Here is an 18,220-nt window from a genome sequence, read left to right as displayed (position 1 = left end):
ATAACCATACTGCCCTCTGTGTCTGGAGGCATACTGGACCAGAAAGTTAAACAAAAGCAGCAGGGTAGATGCTGAGGAGAGCAAATATAGGAATCGTCCTCCATCACTAATGTCAGCAATGTGTCTTAGCAACATTGTGCTCTCCGTTTCACACAGTGCTCTAAATATTCTTAATGACATGACCATTTCTAAAACCTGAGAAAGCTGAGATGAATAATAAAAAAAGAACTTTCTTAAGAATTTATTACTAAACAACCTTAGACCACATGCAACCGACATGACACCTGCATGAAACAGAAGTTAAGCTTTATCGCTGCAATAAAATGTGTGATTTACATATGACAGTTTTTGCTAGTTGCTGTGTTTACACCAGTGTGTAATCGGACCAGCAATGCTACAGCGGTGGGTGCACCACAGCGCCCGGAGGCATCTTTGCATAATCATAGACTTTGTAATCTTTTTTCAGTACGTTATTGAACATGCTTTTATGGAAGAAAAGATATTTGGCAAAACACTATTCAATGCAAAGTATTTCAGATATTAAAATGTGCCTGGAGGGGATCTTAACCAAATACATACAATAAGCTGGTCCTTCTCCAAGTTTAATGTAAGTTCAATACCGTAAATGGACTCAGATAGTACGAAAGACACACACCACCACCACCTTGCAAAACAGAAAACAGTTAATTCTTGTGTGGCCAAAATGAATGACCAGCTTAGGACAGTCAGGCTGATTGCTGCCAGCTCTTTGAAAAGGATACAGTGTTCAATGATGTCTGAAAAACCAGCACTAACCTCCCAGGGTTTATTCTCGACAGCAGCTCACAAAATGTTGGTTTGTCAGCAGTTACAGTGCTTTAATGGCCTAAAACTGGTAGGCTTCATGTAGGCTGAATACAAGAATAATATGGCAACACCACAGTACAATCAATATCCCGGAGTACACATTATACAGATACTATTTTAGCTTTCTGCATTGGATCTACTCTCTTGAATTCACAGTGCTGTTTTCAGTCAACATGGCAGAATAAATGGAAGTTTTCGAGCCTTCTTATGACATTATCACAGAAATTTAGAGATAACTGATTTCAGAGAACATTACTCAGAAAACAAACAGCCTCTATTTCCTCAAGACCCCCTTGTGAGCAATCCAAATATACACACATGATCCACGCAAAATGAAGCAGGCTGCGCCACATGGGTTTTGCTTGAAAAGACAGTTTACTGATAGTGCAGCATGAAACTGTCTGGAGTTGGCAATGCCTCACAAGTCTTCTGTTGTCTGCATAGAAACACAAACAGAATCTGTTCAAGAAAGATATGACAGTCGTAGTGATGATACAAGTGATAGTGCAGCTGTGTTTCCTTCTTTGTTTAGCCACTGTAGCATTTTGTTGCCTAGAGCTACGCAGTCAGGGCTCAGTTCTTTACATCCCTGGCGTGACTGTGAATCTTTTTGCCCAGCATTATGTGCTTTCCAGCACGGGCAAGGTTCAGAGGAAAGAACCTTGACAAAGATTCAAATAAAGTATAAAATATCTGTTAACAGCAAGTTTATTTCTGGTTTCAGCACGAAATCAACTAGCATGTGGCCACCCAGCAACTAGCAGGCATCTAGGAGGGGGGAGGCACTGACAAAGAGCCTCCACCTTGTTAAAGAATCTGCATTATTGATGGTGTATCTGTGGACTGAAATAGCTCCAGTGCGAGGAGAAGGAGTCATAGAGAGAAAGAGAATGCCATCTTGAAGAGACCAACTGTCAAAGAGAAAAAAGACCCAATTAAAACAAATAACTAATAATGCAAAGCAGATGACTAAGATAATACCCACACGTGAAAATTGTCTTAAAAACTGCAAACTCATTTCTACCAAGGCTCAAAATATTATTAAGGGACAATGGAGGTATACTTTGGAATATGAATTAACATCTATGTGTTCAGATTTAATGTTTGTTTGTTTGTTTGTTTGTTTTACAATGTCAAATCTGCTATTAATGGTTGTTTCACAAAATCCCAATAATGCAAACAGGCATGCACTCGGCAGAAGTAGAGGTTGTGGCAGAACACAGTGAAATGTAAACTCATGGTCTGTGGAGAAAATAAATGAGTGTCTCTCTCCTCTAAAAAGAGCTGCAATACGTTGTGGATGTTTAGGCCCTGTATGTTTGTAACAGACAAGCTGTCTGTTCAAGGAATGAGTCCCTGAAACCGACTCCCTGAAGCTTCTGTCTGTGTTTTTACACATGGAGATATAAAGGTTAATGAAAACATAAAGATGCATACTTTGCAAACAGCCATGCAGGTCTTTGGCAACATGAGCACAACACTGATTGTTTCATTAGCCTCTGCCTCCCTTATTATTATGTATTCATTTAGCAGCCTCTCCTTTATCATATAAGCTTTGCAATGACGGCCTTGCCTTTGGAGCTCTGGAACGGTGACTGGCCAAATTAGTCTGGCCTGGCTAAGCAAGGCCCCATTAATCACACACTGGTCTCACATAAATGTGGTTTCACAGATCACACTGAGCCTATAATCCCATAGCATTGGTTTATTTTGGCTCTTTATGAGTCCATCTGTGGTTATATTAAATGTACTGCGATCCAAGTTCAATATGGAGGATAATTAATCTAATGTAGCAATGTCAATGCACAAAAACTCTACATCCTTGCACACTGGCGATATTAGACACTTACAGGTAGGTTGTTTTATTCCTGTTTTCTTTTAACCACTTGGTTTGGGTTTCAGAGAAGCAATTCTCCATCTAATGCTTTAAGAGATGACAATGGCATTTTCAATAGCAAGCCAGCCTATTAACATCACCTTCACAGAGAGGAAGAGATGGACATAGAGGAAGAGAACAACAACTAAAGCTGTTCACAGCAAATCAAACAAAAGATTGTGTTGACTGACTTCACGGTCAGGCAAATATCATCTAATAGGTATGCATTCCTCATCGGTCCCAAGGAGGAAGCTTCTCCTGTCAGACACATTTATCCCATTAATTCTGATTACCAACACCGGCCCATCAGCAACACAAAACTAAATGTCAACACTCCCCTGTGTTGCTTTCATCACACAGTGCACACAGCAGTAAACTGCACACACTGCCATGCCACAGGACCCCTTACTGAGCAAACTGGCATTTCCACAGAGCCAGCCAGGGAGTGATAGATAATGCCAGAGCTGATGTACGTATGTTACAACTGTGTGACTCAGGCTTTGCTGTTTGCTTCTAGCTGCACAGCCTGAACATGACAGGAGAAAAACATCTGAAAATGAAAAAACAACCACAACAACAACAACACCAACAATACTGCTTACAATAAGGTACAGTAAACAAAATGTTATCTTTCAAGATGCCAAATAGCTGGAAAATGACATGCAGAAACTCAGATTTCATGCATATTAGTTGGAGAAGAGTACATTTAATTTCATAAAAACTATGCTTTAGGAGGTAGAAATTAAACTATTAATTCTTCTTAGTCCACACTGGCTCATTATGCACCATAGAGAAGATGTGCTGTAGCAGAGGGTAAGATGAGAAGAGTGAGGAGGAGGAGGAAGGGAAACTGCACCCTTTTACTTAAAAAGAGCCTGGGGAGTGAAAGAGATAAAATGATGGAAGCGGGGAGCGCACAACAAAAAAGGCATAGACTGCCTTTGTCTGTCTTTTAGTGTGTGTATTAGCAATTAATGAGCTCCTAATTGTGTAGCCAGGCCATGGAGTCACTGCACGGCGTGAAAAGCAGTGTGAACAAACTATATCCGCCAAATACACCGGGGCAAAGAGTGCGACAGAAGAACAGAGAGGTGAGTGGGAGAAAAAATAAAGGTGAGGAAAAGACACTACAATAAGGAGAAGAGGTAAAAGGGCGACAATGATGAAAATGTTTATTTGAACAGAATGCAGATGAGGGAAAAGAGTCCCAGTGGCCTGTGCTTTCTGTTTATTTTTTGTCTGTCTCACTCTCTCACTCCATCTCTCATATATATTCACCTGAACAATAATGAGTGAATAATAAGTTCCTAGTTTAAAAGGTAGTGGGTGTATGCATAGTTCTCACCACGACAGCTGATGTTGTAACTAAAGGTCATTTCAATAAGATTCCAGTTTAGAAGCTATCTGTAAAGGGCAGGCTTAGACACAGAAGCCACATGACAGGAAAAGACATAAACACTAAGTGAAAAGCCCATGAAAGCACTAGGTGAGCAGTTTCCATCTACTCTGGTAATTAGATATTGTAGATAGAAATTTGAAATAGAATAGAAAGTGGATGCTGACGTGTTTTTCTGCACCTTTGTGTACTTTAGCAGGTGTGGGCACAGTATTTGTTCATCAAAATTAATCTCAACATCATTGCAGCATAGACTGCCCCCCCATCATGTCTCCTGAGGGCCATTTACTTCTTCTTTGCTGGTCAGCCAGCTTCCTCTGGCTTCTCTTCCCCTCTCAGAGATGAACTGTATTACTCAGACCCATAGTTCTGTGATACTCTCTTACACAGAGACACAACCCTAGACCTCTATGCTGTCATGGTAATGGCTAAAAAGTACTCTCACAGCGCACTGGGAAAAAGCTTCATACGTACCTTCATGTTATGAAAGCCAACCATTTCCCTCTCACTGTCTGATATGTGAGTGCTCCTGATGCTCCATATACACTCACAGCTGCAGTACATCAAAACCTTCTTGTGGCTCTATATCAGCATCTGCTCAGATCTTCTTCCACATTAGTTTGTTGACCAGATATTCATCAGTCTGCATAAGTACATTAGTAGTATCTATCTCAATGTGTCTCCACTAGACCCGCATGTGGTAATGGAGGTGGTGTGTAGGTTGGACACACTCAAAGTGCAAAGACATCAAACCACATGAAAACAAATGGCCTGCTCTGAAAGCAACTCCCACTCTCTAGGCTTGGCTCTAAATTCTTTTTCTTCGGTCTGGAGGTTTGTTTGCTTTCATGTGAGTTTGCAGTGAGTTAATTGGATTTAGTTGAAAACTCTCACTGGTACTGATCTGAGCTGACCTGCAAGGGGGTCAATTAACAAGCAACATTGCACTGCACTACACAATTTTATGCTGTGACGTGTATATTACACATAGGTATGGGTGCACACTTGCAGTGTGGATGTGTCTATGTGTGAATGTTTGTGCTGTGTGTCTGCCCTTGGGTGAATGTAAAGTACCTTCACACTGCAATATGAGCCACTGACTGTATATAAAAGATGGACAAACCCTCCATGACATCACCCACTGGTTTTCTGAAGCTCATTTGGCCGTCGTCATCTTGGTAGGGCTTCGCTCCACCTACTGTCCATGGGGATTGACTCCCTTTTGGAGCCAGCCTCCAGTGGCCATTCGAGGAACTGCTGCATTGGCTTCAATTCTCAGCCTCAGAGAACTGAACATGCAACGGTCTATGCAGATGTGCCAATTTTTGTGAAGGCTATCAATATTAATTTGTGCATGTTTACACTTATCTGTGGCCATAAAGTTATTAGTGTGTGCACATGCACTAAAGAATGTGTGACTGCCTGCAGAGGTCAGTCAAGGAGGAATCTATCATAATCCATCATAATCGGCCGCTGTGCTGTTCCTTCAAGACAGATGAGCTCCTGACCCATGGCGGACACAGAGGAGAGGAAAAATCACATGAGGGTGAAATGTGATATTTTCTAGCTTGACTGGTTTATGTGTAAGACATTTTCAACTCTATCGGAGGCTGCACAGACAATGCAAACAGGTCAAAGCATCCTCAAAAGCATGTGATTATTGATGGACCTTTCCAGCAAATGCACATTTATTGTTTTGGAAATATCAATTGGGAAATTTTACCTGCATCACAAAGATGAGATTATGTCTGATACTGTACTGATGGACATTGGTTTTGCATTAAAACTGAGCAAATACTGTACAGTATGTGGATATACAATGCATGTATGTAGGTACATTTGTTTTAGTATGTCAACACATATAGGAATTAAGCTAAATAACTGGTCAATATTCAACAAGAATTTCCTCCGCTTACAACAGTTTACTGTGATTTGGAGGAAGAGTTTTATACTTGCATAGGTATGAAGAATGGGAAGCACACAGCATTTGGCAGTGCTCAGCTTTATAAAAATCAGACTGTCCATAAAAAAATCTTTGCAAAGAGGAAGATTATTTGGTCTGCCTAGAAAACTACATGATGTGGTAAATATATTCTAGTATTTATCTTTGAAAAAAATAACAGCTCCCAAATCAATGAAATATACTTCCACTCAGTGCAGCGCAGCAGTTTTGTTAACAAAGATATAGAGTAGTTGAGGAATCTCACTGTTTCGTAGCCATATTAATAACACAACTGGTAATTTAAAGTGTGATCACAAATCAAATACCAGACAGCCTGACACTGACAGTAACAGAAACTACAGTAATAAACTGTTTAACCTAAACCATGGACATGATCTGCTGTGTTGAAGGGTTGTGGGGCTTTCACCACATATTTGATTACCGCTCTGACATTCATGAACTCTAAAGTAAGTTTTTTTAAGTGTAAATAATATGCGTGGCATGGTGACGCAGTGGCCACAGAGAAAGAAGGTACCGGGTTTGAGCCCCGGCTGACCCGGTGCCTTTCTGTGTGGAGTTTGCAAGTTCTCCCTGTGCCTATGTGGATTTACTCTGGCTTCCTCCAACAGTCCAAAAGCTTGGAACTGCATCTGAAATAAAACCCAACACTAGAATATCTTCTGCGCTCCACAAGCCAAAATATGGATTCATGAGGTGCAGGAATCTCCTTTTCATCTTTGCTATTCATTGAACAAGTGAAAATAATTCATTTGTGGCCTAGTACTAGGGGCTGCTGCCAAGCCATAGTTGACAGGGAAGCAGTATTAAGGCAATTAACATGGGCTTTGCATCTGATTTTGGCTGGCAAGGCTGCCTCTGTCAACAGCAGGCGGGATCGGGTGATTAGCTCCTGTGAGGATGACCACCTCTCCTCCACTGGTCCCTGTCCAAAAGAGGATTACCCTTTATACATATTTCACATACACCTCACACATATACAAATGCTGTCTTAAAGGCATGATCTCTGCTGGAGAAGAAGAGAACAAGGACAGAGGAATCAAAGTGTGCACACTGCAAGAAAGAACCCCGAGAGTTTGAGGGGTTAAGCCACATTCTTGACATGATAGAGGTGGAGTTAAACTCAGGAATTTTCAACTTTGGAAACCTTCCATGGGAATTAACAGGAATGAACTGGAATTTTGAAAAACTGCTGATTAGTCTATAACAGGAAAAAAACCCATTTCGCAGCATAATCTTGGTTAAAACTATCAGATTTTATGCTAATTCAGTGGAGGTTCTACTCTGTGCATTTCTCAGTCACATGCACACAGCACACTACTTACTGCAGGGCTAGTGAGGTCACACCCCCTGCAGGCACTGTGCAGTCCTCAATCACATATAAAGATAATTTTGAGAATCCTGCACACTTGCACTGCTGCATTTTATATTTTTGAGTAGAATTTTACAGTGGGCTGGAAGGAATCATAGGGAATATGTTTATTTTATCCAACGTTCATGCTTTTTTGTTGTTCAGTGACAGAATACATTAAAGTTCTACTTAGAAAAAAAGTCAAGCATGCCATTTTTTTTTTTTAATTTCCGTGAGTTTGCATGCTTGTCTAATTATATCCAAATAAAATGTTTATATTTGTTTGTATATGACCCCAAATTTCCAATTAATTCTGATATACTCCCATTAATTCCCACGGAAAGGTTCCATAAATTTATTGGAAACTTTCCACCCCTTTGCAACCCTACAAAGGTGACAATCATAGATGTTCACTTTTTTTAAATACTTTTATGGCACACTTCTTTGAAGATGTCAAATAAATCTGGAAAAGGAAATAAATATCACCCCCCGATGACGGTGTAAACAAATCACTACGAACAGTCAGAGGTGAAGCAAACTTGGATTTACAAACATAAATGGAGAGAACCCGTTTGGCAGCGACATTTTTTGCCTTAAAAAGGAAACAAATGTTGATATTTCCTAACACTGTCTGCTATTAGCAGTGCCAGCCACTCCTGCAGCTGCTCCATCCTCCTTTCCATTTCAAACCCACCTCCCAACATGAAGTTGGACCAACCAATCAGCTTGATGTGCGGGTATGTACAACAGGTTGAGATTTGGGAGGTATGCGTGTCAACAGCTCTGTGAGCGTCTGTGACCAACGCTTACTCATAACACCATTATCTGTGTTGGTGTGTGTAAATGTTTATCTTCACAGAAGCATAAATCTGCATTTGTATCTTGTTCGCACATTAACTTCCAGCGTGCATCACTTCACCTCTCCTCCCGCAAACAAACAGGGAAATGATCTGTCTGCCTTGACCCTTTTAACTCCATTTTATCATCATCCATTTAGCACACAGACTAACTCCTTGGACACAACTCCATTTAATGAGCAGGTTTTCAGGCATGTTATAATGGGAAATTCAATATCAATTTCAGTGGGTCTTGTGTCAAAGCTCTGAAATTTATTGTGACAAAGAAGCAATTATTTCAATTGAGATTGATCTTATTTGTTCATTTATGCACTTGCCTGGAGGAGTAGCATCAAGTGCATAATAGCTTTTATGACCCTAGGTTGGAATTTCACCGGAGAGGTTGCTAAATCAAACGTGTCCCCTTGTGAGTGAGCATGCAATAATAGGTGAAGAGAATTCCATTGGCACTGTCAACTAAATGTCAGTGTGGTGTGAAGAGAAGGGCGACTCACATCTCAGTCCTGTACTTTATCCCCATGGACAGGGGTGGGGTAACTGAGGTTTTAGCTGTATTCTCCTCTTGCTCCGCCATGCCTGGCCAAATACCCTTGCTCTCAGGATTAGACTGGTGAAATAAGGCACGCAGTCTTAACATTTAATAATGAAAATATTACTATCAGACAGACAGCTATGCTATTTTCAGAGGGGGAAAGGAAATCTTCAGTGCAGTCTGCAAACCAGTGAAATTTCACACTGTGCAACACCTCAGTTATAAATACGAGTTCCATGTGAAGCAAATGGCTTGTCTCCTGAGCCAGCATTTCTCATGTGTGAACCTAGTGATGACCTGTTAAACAATTCTAAATTATTGTCGTGTAAAGATAAAAGAGTTCCGCTAAAGGCTGCTTTAATCCTAAAGTTTAATCTAATCCTGCAGGAAAATGCATTAGCGTTAATGCTGTGCCTCCAAAATGGGTTTCACCTACACTGTTATAAAGACAATTTGCATATTCATCACACAGGACATTGAATGCTTACATAATCACACTCGGCAGGCAAAAAAAGAGAATCAAGGAAAACAAATGTCTGGATGATTGCAATCACATAACTGTGCCTAGTTAAAATAACCATGTTACTTATCGTTAGATGCTTGGAAAAGTGCATCCAATTACAGCATCCAAAGCTGGCAGACAAAGTTTGGCTACTCACTGGAAGAATTAAACTCCTAGAGCTGCATCACAATTTTAAAACAATTATGCATGAGGCTAAAGGTTATTGGGCTGTAGCATTCTTTTTACACATGAAATCAGCAACTTATTTGCCTCAAAGATTACAAATTATTTAGACTTTTGTCTGATATAGAATGAATACAGACAATCACTAAGAGATCATATATTTGGCCTGAATTCATCTCATTACTTTTTAACATGTCTCAAGTATCTTTATCCTTTGTTCTATTTAGGAAATACATCTTAAGACTTTGTTTCTTTGAGTTCTATAATACAAGTCCAGTTTCAAGGTCAGTAATTAAGGAATAAACCAAAGGCAAATGAAGATCCAAATATATAAAACTGCACTCATGCCATGTACTGTATGTATATTTTCATCCAGGCCATCAAAAAAGCCTAGAATCAGCTGCACTGATGTTATGTGTGCTTCTCTATGGGTTTTTGTTGACCTTTAAGCCACCGTTTGTTTGGTTTGACTGAGGGATGCTGGAATTTCAGTCCAAAATAGCCTGTCAGCATCCACACAAGCTGCCACGGTGGCTGCGAGACACGGTACAGCAAATGACTGCTAATCACGAGGGACAGCATGGGAGCCAGCTGTCCGCCTGCCAGGGTCCGTTCTCTGTCTGACAGCAGGCACAGCAACACAGGAGACATATACAGCGGGTCATTCTCCTCTCGGAGGGGACATCGTTGGTGAAGATGAAAGTGGGGAAGTGACAGGGCGGGGGGAAAAATAAGCAAACATGTTGTGTAAGCTCTAAACAAAATAATCAATAACACTATGGCTGTGTCCCGAGGAAAGGTTTGAATCCTCCAAAGTCTGCATTTTAACAGGTAAACTTCAAAGTCAACTATTTCAAAGCCTAAAAGCTTTGCAGATCTCTGATCAATATAGACTGACAGAAGTTCAGCCGGCTGCTGGCAGCTCAGTCCCAGGCAGATAAAATGGCTGTAGACTCTCCTTTAATTTTAACTATTCAACATCAGTCCAGCATCGTCTGCTAGCAAGACTCTAATTACAATCCGGTGTGAGAATCTTGAGCTAAGACCTGCATTAAGAACCTGGGATAGGCTTCATCCAAGTATAAAATGCAACAACATAATGAACAATTATTTGGTAGATTTAATTACCCTGAGATTTAATAAGCAGGATGTGAGCATATCAAAAGCAAAACTGCCCTGACAGTGCACAAATCAAAGCTGATGCCCGTAGTGATAAACATATTAATAGCAGAACATCCTGTGTACTGTTTTATTAAACATCAAGGAGCGGGATGGGTGTGGAAAATTAACATTCATCATGAACTGTCTTTCCAGCTGCTCTGTTAAGATGTGTATACCCCTGCTCAGTATTTAAAGAATTTGCAAATATATAAAGTCAGTTATTGTTACTCCATTCATATTGAATATGTTGGGGTTGCATATGTACACAAAATACGGTGTTGCCAGGCTGTCAGGCTCCTGATACATCTTGCAAACATTCATTTGTGGGCAGATCAATCACACTGTTTGTAGCTTGTTGCACAAATGGTACAGAGCCATGCGTAAGCTGCATCTGAACAGGATTTTTATTTCAGCAGTAAAATTACTTAATTTACATTAAATACACAATAAATGTCAGATGTGAGTTGTTACCGCAATGCAATTTTCCACCTCTTTCAGTCTCAGTTCATTAAAACGATTTCCTTGCTGTTTCTCGTGAGTGGTTTGCTGCTTGTCAAAGACGATGAATGGGAGGCTGCAGCCCCGCCTATCTCGCAGTCTACAGGGTGTCTTTACTCTAAAGGATTATTTTAAACTGCAAAACAACGGGATAGCAGTGAAGGAGAGAGAGGCTGTTTGAACTAAGAGGGGTGGGCTTTCCTAATAACAACAAAAAAGGGTCTTTAGCTCTTTCTCATCCAGTAAAAAACAGAACGGTTATGGACTTTGCTTTATAACAGTCTATCGTACAACTTTACAGTGACATTTAAATCTTCCCAGCTAATCTGCTCCTTATACAGTATGTGTGCAATGTGTGGCTTGAGAGGATGAACCACTTCATGGGTAATAGCTATGCATAGTATTGTACTGGGTACAGGTCTGGAGTAAAGACAGTTTCATATATTCATACTGCACGTCAACAAAATGCAAAAATCGAATGACAAGCACTATAAAAACAACTCTCTCCAGCAAGTAAATAGATTAATCCAAGGTTTGATCTTGGCAACCAAGGATAAAGTGGATCAATATGAACCTACCACAAGGGATTTACAAAGCCTCCACATTATTGCATGACAAGTTAGTTAAAATCGACCCAAAACTGATATACAGTGGGTACGGAAAGTATTCAGACCCCCTTAAATTTTTCACTCTTTGTTATATTGCAGCCATATGCTAAAATCATTTAAGTTCATGTTTTTCCTCATTAATGTACACACAGCACCCCATATTGACAGAAAAACACAGAATGTTTGACATTTTTGCAGATTTATTAAAAAAGAATCTTTCCGTACCCACTGTATAATGAGCTGTCTCTTTTTCCAGTATATTTTACTCCTCTGTTTCTTTTTGTCTCCTTTGATCCGTATAGACCAAAGTTCATGAAACATTTAGCAACATGACTTATAGATTGGAAATCTTCAGGAACAATGAGCAGTGGATCTACAGCTCACACAGACAGAAACACTATGATTCAGACATAACGGTCACAGACACTACAGTATACAACGTTTGACTTAAAAGTGATGAATCCACAGAGTATTTACAGCGGTTACAGCTGTATTGTTGCCATGGTCTGAAACGTGACTCCAGTCATGTGGCTTTTGTTTAACAACTCTAAGAATTAAAGCCACACTGGCCATTCTCAACCACTGGCCTTCCCTGTGCCGCTACGGAAGAATATCACCCATGTCAGCCATCACCTCTCTTCCTCTCTCTCTCTCTCTCTCCCATTCCAAAAACATGCAAAGATAAGCAGAAACACTCTGTGATTTACTGGCAAACTTGGCCTGTCTATTTGAAGCCACTAGGCGTAAGTAGAACGTAATGTGAGTTTGTCACCCTGTTCATTGGGAAATGACCCATAAACTCTGTTTCTGGTTATGAACGAAAATATCCCACCATCTGGCCTGTGTGTGGTCTGGTAACACAGAACAGGTAATGAAGCGCACACTCATGTTGAGTGATGAGATACTTGTGTAAGCTGACCGGCGGAGTCTTTTAAGAGACAAGAGACCTTATAGTACCGGTATTGTCTTTTTACATACAAGACACTGGAAAAACAAAGTAACTCAGATATTAACTTTGAGATCTGTTTTGCAGACTGTAATCTACAACACTGCATAGTAACACGGTTCTACACGGTGAGCATAACAGCAACGTGGTTTCATCAACAATTCCTCACTGAACCAAGCAAGCTCTTTGAACGGACTTATTCCTGAAAGGTGGAAAACAGTCATGCGAGAATGTTAATATAAATGCTTTGTAAAATCTTAACCACATGAAAACAAGCTGGAGGAGTTCCTGGATTTTACTGGTGCATATAAACCAAATGGGCCAGTTGTAGGGATGGGCTCCGACAGCTGGTTCTATTTTGGATCCGGCTCCAAGTTGATCACATACTCGACTACGTTGAGCTTCATGTCTGAACAACTCTCTTATCAAACTTTTCGTTGGTGTTCACTGTTTAGTTTACACTCTTCACACTGGGATATACAAACTCAAGATACTTCAGTGACCCTGGTGTTAACAAATGTTATGAGTTAACGTGCAACATATCAATCAAGTTTTAAAAACTGTTTAAACAAAAGGGTTGGAAGTGAAAAGTGCAATAATTGCAGGAAGCTACATAAAGGGAGGAACGACAAGTCATTCTTTCTCTAACATCCAACGTGTTAAAGGAAGAACTTGTGATATTTTTGATCACTTGAGGAGGACGCGCTGTCGGCCTCAACCTACAGCCCATGTAACACTTGATTCTGTGACCCGTCAGTGTCTCTGACCTGAGCCAGTTTGCCTCCAAGTAATGGCCATTGTGCCTCAGTGCTTTAATTGATATTCCGTGAAGGAATATACTTTCTCTCCACTGTTTTTACTTTAGCTTCCACAGAGTCAGCAGCTGCAGCACAACCCCCCCAGTGAGAAGCAAATACAGCAAAAGGAAAAGTGAGTGAGGACAGAGTTTATGAATGTCAGAGCAGTGATAAAATATGTGATAAAAGCCTCATAACCCTTCAACACAGCAGACCATGTTCCATGGTTTGATATTTCATTACTGTAGTGTCGATGAGAGTCAGTGTAATGCTAGTCTGGTGAATGGTCTATAATCACAGTTAAAATGACTTGTTTAATTTAAAAAAATGGGTCATTAGAAAAAGCTACATTCTTAAATATTAAGTTAGGATATCTTTTGTTACATCAAACATTTTAAATTCATTTTATTGCTGTGTTCATGGAAATAAAACTACCTTTTTGTAAACTAACTACTTATCCAGATTTGAAACTGGACTGAGATGTGACAAAATGCTATGAAACTCCACCCTTTTTCCTTTTCCACTTGTCACTGTGTACACACATGCAGTACCCAAACAACGTGACGTACAAAAACTTGCATTATGAACTTCTGTCATGTAACATCTGATGTCAGAGGTTATAAGCTGTTGGACCGATGGAGGCAAAAAAAACATATCATACTGTATATCAGTTAATACAGTGAAAGACCTGTATATAGAATAGTTGACCCAAACGGCACTGGGTGTTAAAGCTGGGTATTTTAAAAAGTTGCCATACAAACCCAGTTGGCACTTTCTTAGGCACACCAAGCTACAACAAATGCAGCCTGATCCAACAGCCCTGCACTAAATCCTCCTTCATAAAGGTGATAATGTGCAGCTTTTTTATTGAAAATGCTGATTCAACCATATGGGAATTTGGAGGCTGTAGTTTCTGCTTTGGAATATATTGCATTATACTGCCATTTTTCTTTTATATCAGTGAGGCTAGGCAAAATAACACAGGCAGCCTTGTTTGTAACTGCATTGCAACATTTACTGTCAGGGGACAGTGTGGCTAAGTCTCTTGTTACATAATAGCACTGATTTATCTCATGTAGCTCTGACACCGACTGCAAGACTGCAATGCACAGCCACAATTACGTATGTGGCAAAATAGATTATTCAGTGCACATTTGAAAAACACCGAATCCTGTGCACTTCTACTGTAGAAATTCTACTCCATTCATACATATTTTATTTGCCTTATTATTTTTAGCATTGATTCTCTGTGGGGTGGAAAATTCTGCCAGTGTAATTTTCTATTGCAATATCTTCATATGCCATTATCATTTTAATACTAGCCCCAAAGATCCAAAAAAGGTTTTAAATGTATTAGACTTTTATTGTGTCTTGGCTAAATGCTAGATTAAATGCAAAACAGTGTGATAGCACATCAAAATTAGACCTGATATTACATGTACTGGTTAAAATAACCAGAAGCAATGTCTTGTGAGGGCATAATGCTGGGTGGGAATATCTCTATTCTAACTTTATACACAGACCTGGACACCAATAAAACACATTTACACAGACATTATTACTACTACCCTGGGCAGGCGCTAAGCTAATAAAAGGCTGAAGCACAATTTGTTTATCAAAGCTGACAACAACATAAACAAAACTGAAGAAAAACTACAGAAATACTCAGGGACAAAATTTCTGGCATCAATCACATGCTTCTTCGCTACAAAAACAAAAGAAAAGAAAGAATAAAATGGGGTTTAGCAGCCTCAAACTAGATCTCCACACCTTCTGCACCTAATGTAATGTTATTTACTCTTCACTCTCACTAATACTGGCAAAAACATATTCATAACCAGACCCATGTGGAGGAAATATACAAACTATGTGTGTATTTCCTGTGTTCAGTGACGTGGTGCATTTAAAAGACAAATATCAGGAGTCTTGTGCTTGTTTATACAAAGGACAAATGCCTTTTGATGCATATCCTAGTGCAGCAATAGGCCTTTTTATACACCAACTTTGATTTGTCATAATATGACATCATAGGTGTTGCAAACTGCATTAACAATGGCACTACTCTTTTCAAATTATTCCACTAAATCAATGCACCAGTGAGCCAGCATGCACAGAACCAGGACCCTGAAACTGAAGCAGCTCATTAATGTTATTATTTACCCTTATTTACCCTTTAGCCACTATGACATGTCAAAACAAGTGCCTATCATAGACTGCATCTAAAGGAATAAGAGCATGGAGCAGGATACAGGCATCTCTAAATGCTATGACTGACAGTAAGTGTAACATCTTAGCTTTACATGTGCTGTCCATCTCATAAATGAACTTTGTAGATGGATTAGTCTTAACATGTAGGACAAGGATTAGCGTTGCATGCATGTAGGCAACTTGATATTATGACTCAATTCACTTGCGTTCACACTGGGTCTCACACCTTATTCATTTAGCCGCCGCGGGTTAGTTAGTGTATACTTTAGGACAAAATACTTTTCTCCAGTAAGAAGTTCCCTTTACCTTACCAAGTATGCTCTGTTTCCTCTTAATCACTGATTATCACACACACGTTTCACATTAATGTGATTAATTTCGGCAGTTTTTCCGAATCAAAACTAGCTTCACGATTAAAAAGAGTAAAGTGACCAAATGCCTCTGAGTTCAACTCCTGTGTAAGTGTCCTCCATGGGCCCAGCTGCCGTGGCCATGGCGGGGCCGGAGAACAGATTGACTTGTCAACACTGTCCTGTCAACAACCCCTCGGTTATAACTTAGCCTGGAGGAGACTACAGACATACAGAGGATGGCTAGGTCGTGGAGCTATCTGTCGCAGAAATATTTCTCATTCAAGTGAAGAAGCCAGGCACCTAGGGCAATGCGCTCGACATTCACCAAAAAACTCCTTTAAAACAATAAAGCCCTGGCTACTTTAGCTCCAGAACAAAATCCCCGTTCAGATGATGGAAATGAAAAGTCGGACAACTTCCTTTGGTTGCTCCAATAAGTCTAAGCAAACTCTTCGAAAGAAAGAATGTGAGGAGACATACCAAGCAGGGAGCACTTCAGGTTCACATCGCCCCCTTCCTCGATCCCACCCGCACACAGAAGCGTGTCCGCGCACTGGCAACATTAGTATCCTTGTGCTTTAAAAACTTACCAACAGTACTTGAGCCTGACCCCGAACCAAGCAGAAGGTACCAGATCCACATCATACGGGCTCCTTTCCCCCCGACTTGCTCTCGCTGTCCTGCCCCGCAGCAGGGCCAAAAAACGGGTGCAAAAAGGAAAACTTCTCCGATACAGCTACTCCTTTCTGGTGGACTTTTCAAGTGGGACTATTTCTTATGATCTCCTGGGGAAATTAAAACTACATTTGGCGAGAGAGAATAGAAGTGGGGAAGGTGGTATGGAGTCCGGTTTGGGGAGGGGGGATGGTATACAAACTGGAGCCAGAAGAGGCTTCGGGGTGGCGGCAGACTGGCTGTGGAGTCGCTCGCTCGTTGGTGCTGAGGGAGGCGGAGTCGGAATCAGAGAGCCGGGGAGCGCAGGTCGGTTCAGGTCGGGCAGTCCAGCCTGTCCCCAAAACTACTAACGGTACCACTATGAACATCAGGAATTGCTCGATTTCACAACAAAGTTACCCTCAAACAGCAAAAGCAGGGGACAAGGTAGCCAGAACTTCCATCTCCAAAATGAGGGTCACATCTTCCTGTTATGGCTTTTCTGGATATGAAAAACGAGGGAGGCCTGACTGAGGACCACATAACTACATTTACATTGAACTTCTTCTTTTTATTTCAAAAGCGAAAAGAGGCAGCAGATAGCAGCTTTTAACAAATATTATTCTTATCTCATTGTAAATGATAGGATGGCCTATTATGCAAACTACACCAGTCCATGCTATTTTAAGAACAGCCTATCATACTAGGGTTATTATATAATAAAGTAAGCCCACAGAAGGTCATTATGAAGTCAACACACTGTATAACACAAACATGTAAGAAATATTATGCAAATCTTTACTGTGCTTTCATTCAATATGAATGAAAATATTTTTCAAACTGTAAAACTTGATATGGAGGCAACAGATGGCACGGGGGAAACTATTTGGAGCAATCTTTTTAACAGATGGTTTGCTTTGATGAAAGTTAAAAGAGGCAAATACTTGTAGAAAATCAAAGCATAAAAGGATTCTTGGTGTGACAGAGAAAGTGAGGTAGACAGATTTCTCCTTTCCTCTTGTATTTCTGATGTTCATATGAAAACTCAGCTCTAGAAACCTGTGTGAGTAGAGTGAGGAATTTACCTGGTGATCTAAGAACACCAATGTAACTGTGGCAGGACTGGGAATAAGAAAAACACACATTTAAACTCCAGAGTGTTATCTTTACAATAATACCATGGGCATGAATGAACTCTAAAGAGCTTTGGAATAATACAGGCTAAAATGTACATAGCCATGAAATTATCCCAAAAGGCACATATACAGAACTACAAGGCAAAAAGGAAGGAGGAAGGTGCCCTGATACTTTATATTTATGCTCTGATGCCAATTGAATTAGAGAGAGACACAGAGAGGGACAGGAGGCATCATCTATCTCCTCTTTATCATGGAGCCACAGCTGTGTGCAGACAGACAACCTCGTGTCAAACGAACTCCTCCTTTTGATAGCATGCTAACCCAGGGCCTATGATTGGGATGAGTCCCAATAT

The 18,220-nt window shown here is 40.4% G+C and overlaps 1 protein-coding gene across 3 annotated transcripts in view; it reads right to left on the bottom strand.

Moving 5' to 3' along the window:
• ldlrad3 (low density lipoprotein receptor class A domain containing 3) overlaps positions 1-17,126 on the bottom strand; it is a 69,489-nt gene extending 52,363 nt beyond the window's left edge. For 2 of the 3 annotated variants that reach the window (XM_020618538.1, XM_020618537.1), the window contains exon 1: positions 16,665-17,126. In XM_020618538.1, the coding sequence (XP_020474194.1) occupies positions 16,665-16,719 (55 nt within the window). In that variant the 5' untranslated portion in view covers positions 16,720-17,126. Of the gene's footprint in view, positions 1-4,592; positions 4,655-16,664 lie in introns of those variants that run through there. The other variant, XM_020618539.1, reaches the window with a different exon arrangement.
• Positions 17,127-18,220: the final 1,094 nt, after the last annotated feature.

This window comes from Monopterus albus, unplaced genomic scaffold (assembly GCF_001952655.1).
Source record: "Monopterus albus unplaced genomic scaffold, M_albus_1.0 scaffold207.1, whole genome shotgun sequence".
Lineage (NCBI taxonomy): Eukaryota > Metazoa > Chordata > Actinopteri > Synbranchiformes > Synbranchidae > Monopterus > Monopterus albus.
The sequence above is the reverse complement of the archived record's forward strand: the minus strand, read 5'-3'. Positions and strand labels throughout refer to the sequence as shown.